Here is an 11,077-nt window from a genome sequence, read left to right as displayed (position 1 = left end):
ACTTAGAAAAGTTAGGCAGGTTTCATTTCGAAATTCAAAGCGTAATGGTCATAACTGGAACATATTTTTTGTCCATACACTGTAATGGAGGAGGCGGAGTCACGTATCGCGTCATCACGCCTCCTACCTAATCACGTGAACTAAAAACAAGGAAGAGATTTACAGCACGAGTCACACGCGGGAACGAAGGTAAATGACGTTAATTTTTGACTGTCTTTTAATACTGTGTAAGCATACATATTAACACATGTGCAATTAAACGTGTGCATTTACGGGGTGATTTCTCAGGCTTAAAAGCTCACCTTTTATCAAACGCGGGAACAAAGGTAACTGACGTTGTTCACTGTCTTTTAATACTGTGTAAACCATACATATTAACACATGTGCAATTAAACGTGTGCATTTACGGGGTGATTTCTCAGGCTTAAAAGCTCGCCTTTTACTAAAAAGGTAAATGCAAAACTATTTTCAATCAGTTTATTGAAACGCTCCCGTTAAGGATTGCAATAACATATTCGCGAGATAAAAGAACGAAGTAGGGGGAAATGGAGGAAAAGCCGCGAACAGCTAAGAGCAAAAAATTAATTAAACAATTGAGAACGGAGCGAGTTAAGCATACAAGCATGTTCATAAGGGAAAGAAAGCACGGTGTAAAACGTAAGTTTAAATTAAGTTTATAGAAACGCTCCCGCTGCGGATTGCAATAACATATTCGCGAGATAAAAGTTTAATGAGAACACACGAGGTATAAACGAACCACACGCCGTGGCGCAACGTTAGGGGCAACAGTTTCAACCATTCTATGATCTGCTTCTCGCAACTGAAAGACGGCACATGGCGGATGTTAGCCGACTTGCTGACCGCAACGTTAGGGGCTTCAACTATGGCGCTGACGCCACATCTCAGTGCCAACACTTTGCAGACTGTACTTAAAAGACACGCCCTCCTCACTGGACAGTTAAAAACACCAATCAAAATAACGATGACATCAAGTATTACCCAATCAAAAGTAGGAAAGGAGGCATCTTCATAAAATGCGTGTGGGATGATTTGCATGAGACGCTGCTTTAAAAAAAAAATGCTAAAAAAAATACGGGATAAATCCCGTCAAGTATTGATTCAAAACGGGACGCGCAATTTCATTCTCAAACGCGGCACGATTCCGTATTTTAAAAGACGGGTGGCAACCCTACAGTGCCAGGTAACCACCCATACAATCAGATTGTGATTCAGACTAGGAATGCAATGAATGTAATTACCCCGATCTACATACAAGGCGAAAGTCTTGCAACATTCAAAGATGATGGTTTGGGATAATTAGTATTTATTAAGTACACCATGGAACATAAAAGAGCTTATGAAGCCTTGAACCGAAAAAAGCAAGATCTCAGAGATCGTAAAAAAAAAAACCGAGGTAATGTCGTTTTACTCGCTGTAGATTTTAGTCAAACATTACCAGTTATTCCACGAGGGAGACCAGCAGATGAACTCAACGCGTGTTTAAAATCCATGCTTCTCCCACGGTCGGTTATATGTCGCGTGTTCTCGGGTAGGTACACCAAAAAATGTATACATTTAAGCATGTAATGGGCAAACAAAAAATTAGGTATACCCGAAGGCACTGCAGTAGTACTCAATGTAACTGTACTTCTTAAATGTTAATGTTTTACTGTTTAATAATTTATACGCTTCTTATATATTGTTCAAATTCTTTTATCAAAATACCAGTGACAGCGCAATGCACGATAACATGGAGTGAATACACCATACGCATCTGCCCACGGCCGCCCTGGTGTGCGCAGATAGGAGTTGATTCTAAAATAAAATAAACATAAAAAGAGTAATACAATCATCACCCATAAAGCGGATAGCAGACGTGACGTATTATATGTGTACCAGATTTCAAGTCAATAGGTGAAACGGTTTCCAAGCTACAGGTGATTTTAAATCCTGGACAGACCAACTAAAAGCCACGGTAGCAAATTATAGAAGAAGATTTTACTGTTTAATAATTTATATTTATATGAAATGTGCTTCTTATATATTACTTCATATTCTCATATGATAATGATGTTAATGTTGTTTATATTGATTTCTATGTTATTGTAAGTGCATCTATGTGTGTATATGTATGTATGTATGTGTATATATATATATATATATATATATATATATATATATATATATATATATAAAATATATATATAAAAAATATATGTGTATATGTATATATAATATATCTGTATATGTGTGTATATGTGTAAATATATGTGTACATGTATATATATATGACAGCAACACTCATAACAATGACAACACAATTACATTGACAATCATGTTACGTTATTTTTAAAATGTTTCCTTTACTTTTTCATAACCTCTTTAACACACTACTTCTCCGCTGCGAAGCGCGGGTATTTTGCTAGTAAAAAATAAATGTAGAGGGTTCCAGGTGCAGTATAATGTAGCTTCAGCTCTCCGAGGAGAATAGAATACTGTTTACCAACAATATTTTCAAAATTCTGCCTGGAATGCATTGTCAGAGTACAATTATAAAGCTCACTGATTAAGTCTTCCAAGGCAGCTGTTGACAAAAGTTGGTTGTAAGAAGTATAAGGCTAAATGTTGAAAAATATGGACTACAATGTATTATGTAGTTTTATCCACTAGATGGCAGCATCAGAGTGACACGTGCACACTTTCAGTATGGCATTAAACACCAGCACTCACTCTTGTCAAACATACTCTGCAGAAAATGTTTTGGTGCTGAGAAAGTGTTAACACTCTCATGTGTATATTACAAACAGTGTAACTTTGCATTGAACATCATGTGCTTCAAAATAATCACATACAGAGCTCATATAGTTGTTAGTTGCATGTGTACCATAATTAGAGTAATGAATACTTTTGACATTTCTCACAAGAAGAAGAAATCAAGCCCATAATTGTGACAAAAGAAAATTCATGACAAAAGTGTTAAAGAAATAATTCACTACTATACTAATAATTGTCTTCGATGCCCATTGCGAAATTATTAAAGGGCCAACACTGAATGACCAATTCCTTTTTTTGTATTGTTTTTGACTCTTAACCTTTTCTTTATTGTTCCGTTGCTTTTGTCAACTTGGAAAAACATTGATGTCTGAAATTTGACAGGAAAATAAAGCGTTTATTTTGTACCGTGCATCCAACAACTGCTTCCTGTACATACATTCCGCCATTCTGAGATTCTGTGATATAAGTGTATTGGATAGAAAATCCAAAGCACCATAAGCCCTCCCCCTGCTGCTCTGCTTTAATTTCTGCCATCTGGTAGAAACTCGGCTTGAGGGACGTTTAGTTTGAGAAAAGTTTGATTATGGGATCTGTGGTGGATGCGGACAGTGTAATGCAGATGAGCTCAGTCCCATCATCATTCATTACCACATATAGATTATGGCAATTGAAGAAAACCTATGTAAATATGAATTGCACCCCAGTCCCCACCCACCATCCCTGTGTGTTTATTAGCAACACATACAGTATATAACTAAGGAGAAAAACAGTCTTGACTTGTTTGCTATGTGCTTTTGGACAAGCTGCATTCTTAAAGCCTTGGACTTGACAAGTATGTAGACATGCAGCAGCAGTGTTTTTGATGAGACTTTTGTTTGACTTATAAAAGCTTTTTAACAGTGCACCTTGACACCAGTGACCATTCACTCTAAATCTTACCTGTCTTGCTTTTTCTATGATTTCCTTAAAGAGAAAGGATAAGCACTTTAATACATAATGTACGCTGGCAGTCATTGCTTTTTTTAAGATATGTTAATGATTCACACAGTTTTAGTATACTGTACACAGCCTTTGGGGAAAATTGTTCACAATGTTCAAATATTCACTTGACTTACAAATTCCAAAATATTGTATTTAATTAAAATTAGAATTTTTTTCTGTTAAGTGTCTGCCAAAACTATTTAAAAGTCTAGTACTTTAATGAGAAAATGTCTTTCAAGTAATACCCAAAGAATATACATACCATAATGTTGCTTATATGAAATACTTAATTTGTACACTGTTAATAACCACCTTTCTGTAATTAAATTCAAACACCAGCATTTTGTTAATGTCTCTTTATTAAAATAAAAGTGAAAAATATTTATTGATTGTTGCATCTCAGTATTTTTGTAAAGAAAAAAAATATATTTGTATATTTACTATGTGGCCTTCTTTAGAGTTCTTTTGCACATTTTGAAAATATTAAATCCGTCTTAAAACAAAACTTACAAGGTGTGTTTTTTGCCCTTTTCTTTTGGCTTTATCTCAAAGGATACAAACACTCTTGAGGTGACAATTACACTAGCATTTTGCAGTCGCTGTTGCCCAGTTGGCTGAATCGATGGCCTCATCTCCTCGGTACCCTCTTCAGATGGACCTTCCCACTCTTTTGTTTCTTCTTCTTTTATGATTACAGGTCTTCCCAGTGACTGATTCACAAGACGGCAGACCTCCTTTGCTTTATGCTTTGCACTCCCCACAGCAGCAAGGAATGCCTGGCGTCTTTTTGAAAGAAAATGGGAAAAAAAGGTCAATATTAGAGAGGTAGTTATAAAACATATTGCCAAGTCTGGGCATATCAGTGGAGAACTGCAGTGATTACGGCATCAGTTAACATTGTTTGTTTTAGTCTAGTTTTTCACTGCAAAGCATGGCTGCTATTTCCTATATATAACCTTGTTCTGCTTTGACTTTACAATGGTACAGTCACATTCTGTTTTCAGTCTTTTTTTTTAACCTACCATCAAATGCTCCTATCCAGGTTTCCTTACCCTACAGTGGAAGGATTATTACTTCACTGTCTCTCACTCTACTTGACTTCTTTAAGCACCCTTCAGCTTAGATGTATGTGATGCCTTACTGATTACTTTAAAATATTTATCACCTTAGAGGTAAGAATACTACTAATGTCTAGCACAGAAGAACACTAAATGTATGAATATCATGCAGACCTTTCATGCATCATTACTAATTGTAGGTGCCCTCCATTTTTTCATTCTATTCAATATTTGAACTTAAAACCTTGGGGTACTGGATCAGAATTATTTATAAAATGAATAAGTTGTTTGCAAGTCAATGTAGAGTGACTTTTCTTTAAATGACTCCTGTTCAATGAATGCATTCTTACCTCACTTTTTCAAGATTCTCAGTTGTATGGTAGAATTCAGGAGTGCCAACTACAACTGAGCTGTCGAGCTTCTCCACAAACAAATTTGCAACATTCTGCATCTTTTCTAAATCTGCAAATATAGCACAGACCTAAAAATGACAGGTTGTAGTTAGTATGAGCAAATATTCAACAGCATAAGAAATACTTGCCAGTGCATTTCCATTGTCTTTACTCCTTAAGTAGTACTGTACACTTAATTCTGAGCTCACTTGGTGATTTGAGTACAACTCTGTTGTTCCTATTTATTTCCATTTTCAAAGTATACATTATGCTGTATATATGTGTACAGTAATGACCTTATCATGCTATATTATAGAGTTGCCTAATTGGTTTAGTTTACATTAAAAAATGTACCTGTTTCAGTAATATTTTTGAAAGGAAGGGACTTTAAAATGTTTTATATATTATAGAAATGCTGTCCTCAAGACTGATCAGTATTTCTTTTGGAATAGAAATATATGGGAGGCGAGTAAAATTGGGCAGATTTTGTTTAGCAAAATTTCTAATTTGGAGATAGTGGAAGAATTGCGTTGATGGGAAGTTAAATTTGGAGTGTAATTATTCATAGGATGCAAAGACATTATCCATGTACAAATCCTGTAGGCTGTCCAAACATTAAAAACCAAGTAAGTTTACGAAGGTGGTCAGTAATATTTTTAATACTGTCACAGAGATGCAGATCCAGCCTGACTTGTAGATGGTGATAATTCTGCAGTGCCACTGAGCCAAGTGGCATAAAATGCAATCAACAGCTTTTTTAAAATATTGAAGTCATAATGATTGAAAACCTATTAAGCTTGTTAGCCTGTATATTGTATCAATACTACTTTTTCTAGGCCATTTCAAAGAAAATACTTAGTACATAAAAGACAGTCTTGCGCCATCGTTATAAATGAACGTCAAAATATCTTATTTACACCCTCTATGGCCTGAATCAAAATTCTGATGTTAACTTTTACTTGCTTTGATAGATAGATACTTTATTAATCCCAAGGGGAAATTCACATACTCCAGCAGCAGCATACTGATACAAAAAAACAATACTAAAGAATAATAAAAATGCAGGTAAAAACAGACAATAACTTTGAATAATAACGTTTACCCCCCCGGGTGGAATTGAAGCGTCGCATAGTGTGGGGGAGGAACAATCTCCTCAGTCTGTCAGTGGAGCAGGACATTGACAGCAGTCTGTCGCTGAAGCTGCTCCTCTGTCTGGAGATGACACTGTTTAGTGGATGCAGTGGATTCTCCATAATTGACAGGAGCCTGCTGAGCGCCCGTCGCTCTGCCACAGATGTCAAACTGTCCAGCTCCATGCCTACAATAGAGCCTGCCTTCCTCACCAGTTTGTCCAGGTGTGAGATGTCCTTCATTATGCTGCCTCCCCAGCACACCACTGCGTAGAAGAGGGCATTTGCCACAACCGTCTGATAGAACATCTGCAGCATCTTATTGCAGATGTTGAAGGACGCCAGTCTTCTAAGGAAGTATAGCCGGCTCTGTCCTCTCTTGCACAGAGAATCAGTAGTGGCAGTCCAGTCAAATTTATCATCCAAATTTGAGGAAGTAATATGACTTTTTGTAAATTAAAATTTGCAACCGTGATAAATGAATGAAGTAACTATAAGCTTTAGTTGTGATAATTGGCATGGAATCCTTAGTGTCTTCCACCTTGCATTTTTGTCTATGTGATCTGTAAAAACTTCCTGCTGGTTGTAGCTGGGTTTGAGGCGGATACTAAAATTACATATATACAGATTTTAATTTTTTTTACACTAGTCCTAAAAAAATCTTCATCCAAAACAGAGGTGCCAAGCTCAGTTTTATTAAGTGCCAGAGTAACACTTTATATACCTGATGCGGGTTGGCATATATCAACAAATAACACCCGTCACATTTTCTTTACAAACAAGGTTCACAGGTACCATTCTGTTAATCAGAATTGTATACTCGGTCTCAAGTCTGCCTTGAAACTGTCATCTCTCTTTATCCACTTTTCTTGTGTTGGACATTGCAGCAGGTTAGGAGTGATATCAGTGGCCATTGGGCCAAAATAAGCATTGACTAAAAAGAATGACTCCAGGGCCAGCACTAGCATTTTTTACTGTGCTTGTAAATTAAAAAAAGAACAAATCTTATGTATGTATCCAAAACCTGCATTAAACCAATAATGAAATAAGGATAGAAGAGAAAAAAATAAAGGACACTTTTGCTAAATAGGATGCACTGCTAAAACAAAAATGAAACTACAAACTTGCGCCTGGAGAAAATAAAGAAAGAAGGCTGTTCAGATAAACTGCACCTCTGTAAAGCCTCACCCTGAGATTTATAAGACCACACGTAAAGAGTTCCCTGTTCTTGACATAAAGTCAAGAGAGAGCTACAGTCCAGGAAAAGGTGAGAATTTATTATTAAAGCATTGTTTGCATTGCCATTATTCTGTGCATTCAATCAATAGTATCTAACCATGTTATCTTTATAAAAAAAAAAAAAAGGTGTGTAAATGCGGTAGTGATGGAGCCCACAGACCACATTCAGAATTGGTCAGAAACAGACTGCAATCACCTTTAACCTGAGTGGGAATGCCAATGCATTTTCTATTGAGGTACAACAATCAAGTCAGAGGAAAACGCAAAAGAATCATCTAGGAGGGAAGCTGCAGGAGGACTGGTCCTCAATGTTGACTTCTTTGCAGCTTTAAAAAGTGAATGTAACAGCGTGTATGAAGTTGAGATATAGCAATTTTTTCATGGGACTGACACACCTTTGGCATCTTGTTAAACCGCTAAAGTTCTTTATGGCAGTGTAGAGAGTCACTTTTTCTCGACGGGTCTTACAAGTAACCTGTTTTTAGTCTCACTACTGGTTAGGGGCTGCAGTGTACTGTGTTGTGCTGTGCTAAACACAATGACCAATGTACACATCAATTACAGACAGAATCTATATATGAAATGAACATTAAGGGCAGACTGAGAAAACTAGCTGTCATCGTAGGCCGTATGTAACATGTTTTGAGTGTTATATCGCAGGCCGCATTTAAAAGGTCTGAGGGCCGGATACAGCCTGCAGGCCTCGAGTTTGACACCCCTAATCTAGAAGGCATAAAATGAAATGGCTATTCTGTTACTTACATTTGTTGCTAAACTATTGTATGAATTGTTTTGTGAAACACAGATTTTGACATATTTCTCAAATTCTCTCAACAGACCATGGATATATGTGGTTTCTCTGTACATTTATTAATAAATCACTTTAACAGACCAACTGTGTCAAAAAGCCCCCACATGTTATATCTGCTAGACTTACCTCTGCATCCATGCAGTATGCCGTTTCAAATCTTCGGATATCTTTTATTACCTTAACATTTTCCTCCTAAAATAAACAAAGGGCACAGTTTGATCTTAATTTTGTTGCGAGGCAAGTGGATTTTACTGCCTGATGTTAACTACAGAATAGAAACACTGGAGGCCATGGCTCTTACTGCATCTCTGACAAGCAGAGACAGATTTGTTGTGAAAGACAGCACATAATTTAACCTACAAATTGTAAATGATTGTGTCAGTTGAAAACAAACATTTTCTAAGCCTTTAACTCTGTGATACTATTGATTAGAATTTAACTATTCAAGCCAATCAATGTATCACTTGTTATCCTTAGAAATTTACATTGTAATGGGCATCAGTGTATTTAGGATGAGCTGAAATGAAACGTATAGAGGTTTGAGAGGAGCCTTAAAAAAACTGCTAAATATTCACATCATATTCTAAGTCAAATATCATAAATTGTAATATCAAGTTACAATACATTCTAAATAAATGTCACAATAACACATTTAAAACTGAAATTAGGAAAGAGTGCATAAATATTGTTAATGTAATTTAAATGACAAAACATTTTTGCTATTTTGTTTGTCTGCATATTGTACAAAATAAACATTTATTTTTGACACAAGTACACACATGTTGTAACATTGGGTTAACTGTTCTGAAAGACATGCAGGTCATGAGGCTGGGCAATGCCATTTTGGCAGTGATGTTTGTGCGTGTTCACCCAGCGACTGTTCCTGCCTTGTGCTTGGTGCGGCTCCAGCTTCCTTGCGCCCCTGCTCTTGATAAAAAGGCTTTAAAAAATAGATGGATGAAAGCAAAGTTTGAGTGTTTTTAATTCCACATTTACTTCAATAAAGAGACATTTTGTTTATTAAATATTTAGTCGCAGTGGTGTGTATGATGTAAGTGATTTGCTCAGATTGCCACTCAGCTGTTTGTACAGGCGGCACAGTCAAGCTGCAGGCACACGACTCTGCGGCAGGACTGACTACCGAGAACCTACTTGTCATCAGGAGCAGCTATCTGACGTATAAAAGAGCAAAATACTCAATACAAAATATACAAGTTGATGTGACCTCTCTTGAGCAAAATATGAAACAGCAAACTAATTGTAACAGAATCATGCAGAACGTTTCTCTCTAAGGGTAGGTGATGCACAGGAGAAAGCTAGTTAGGGATTTAATGATCATATTGGTTGATTATCAGCATGTTTACAGTAAATTTTGCCTTATAAAACAACGTTTAAGGGAAGAGAGAGACAGGAAATTCACATACTCCAGCAGCAGCATATTGATAAAAACAATATTAAAGAGTGATAAAAATGCAGGTATAACAGACAATAATTCATCTTCAAGATATGAAAAGGCAGATTTTAAATGAAAGGATGATGCCACAGATCCTAAACTATATCCGGCCATACATACACCTTCCCTTATTCTTGTTCTAATGCTTTGCATCACAGGCCTGAACGTATTAATCGCACGAGCCCAATTGCGACCTTTAACTCATTTCCATAAATCAAGCCCTAAACAATTCTTGTACAAAAATAATGCTGGCTATTCACGTACAGCATGTTGTAAAAGGTGTACGACTGGACGAATTATTAAAACATGTAAATTCAACGTTATTGTCAAGTGACGACTTAAGGGACGTACATATATTAAGTTTCGACACTTGCATATTATATCACAGTGCCTACGTTTACTGTATATATTTAAAACCAACTAACTATTCTGTGCAGGACGCAGTCTTTCTCATCACGGTTATCAAATGTTACTCTCAAATGTTTTCTTCTTTTCTCTGTTGTTTTCTTTCCTTTCATTGAGCGCTGCATGAGTCATCAAATGATGTAAAATGAGGATTTAAAAGGAAAGCGTGAGTCGGCTGTCTGCCCAATCCACCGTTACCTGAAGTCCGTGCTGTCTCAGAGTCATAAGAATGTAGTCCAGCCTCCTGCTTACGCTGTTCTTCGCCTCAGCTGCCGAATCTTTGCGACTGCTAACCCGCAGACAAAGTCTCGCCCGGTCCGGGAGCGTCGACAGCCGTGCCGTGCCGGTCACCTGAATCTCCCGCTCCGCGGATGGACGCTGCCCGCTGCTGGCCTTAACGCCATGCATAAAGCCGCCGCTCCTGTTACTGTCTTCGTTCTCATCACGATAAATGTCCTCAGATGGAATTACAGCCGCAAACACCCTAGATTGTCTGGAGGCCATTTGAATTTAGAAAGTGGAAAGCAAACCGTCCATCTCTATAGTAACTTGCACAGACCCAATACATGCAAACGTCAAGGGAAGTGTAGTCTTTTTACCTTCGTACGCAAGCTAAAGTGGAGGGATAAAACAACAAGTCCCAGGCTCCCCCGCGTCATTTGGGGACCACGTGACTGTGAAGTAGTTAAATATACGATGCAGTCGTGTGGTGTAGTGTATTCGAGATTTGACGAGTTTCTATTTTTATGATGCAGAATATTTTACAGTAATCGATATTTACCGTTCTTCCGAATATTATATATGTAGAAATTTTGAGTAAACCTCATCTTCAT

At 37.1% G+C, this 11,077-nt stretch overlaps 1 protein-coding gene across 1 annotated transcript; it reads right to left on the bottom strand.

Annotated features, from left to right (window-relative positions):
• Positions 1 to 4,097: 4,097 nt before the first annotated feature.
• irak1bp1 (interleukin-1 receptor-associated kinase 1 binding protein 1) lies at positions 4,098 to 10,822 on the bottom strand. The gene is made up of 4 exons (XM_028797717.2): positions 10,443 to 10,822; positions 8,513 to 8,578; positions 5,165 to 5,295; positions 4,098 to 4,539 (listed from the first exon to the last, which is right to left on the bottom strand). The coding sequence occupies exons 1-4, from the start codon at positions 10,746 to 10,748 to the stop codon at positions 4,263 to 4,265; spliced, it is 780 nt and encodes a 259-aa protein (XP_028653550.1). The 5' UTR covers positions 10,749 to 10,822; the 3' UTR covers positions 4,098 to 4,262.
• Between the last annotated feature and the right edge of the window lie 255 nt (positions 10,823 to 11,077).

Source organism: Erpetoichthys calabaricus, chromosome 3, assembly GCF_900747795.2.
Source record: "Erpetoichthys calabaricus chromosome 3, fErpCal1.3, whole genome shotgun sequence".
Lineage (NCBI taxonomy): Eukaryota > Metazoa > Chordata > Cladistia > Polypteriformes > Polypteridae > Erpetoichthys > Erpetoichthys calabaricus.
This window is presented reverse-complemented; position numbering and strand designations above follow the sequence as displayed.

Coding starts and splice junctions, on each gene's coding strand:
- irak1bp1 (XM_028797717.2), bottom strand. CDS start 10,748: ATGGCCTCCAGACAATCTAGGGTGTTTGCGGCTGTAATTCCATCTGAG. Junction 5,296..8,512: donor CATACTGCATGGATGCAGAG/GTAAGTCTAGCA, acceptor TGTCATTTTTAG/GTCTGTGCTATATTTGCAGA. Junction 4,540..5,164: donor GAGAATCTTGAAAAAGTGAG/GTAAGAATGCAT, acceptor TCTTTCAAAAAG/ACGCCAGGCATTCCTTGCTG.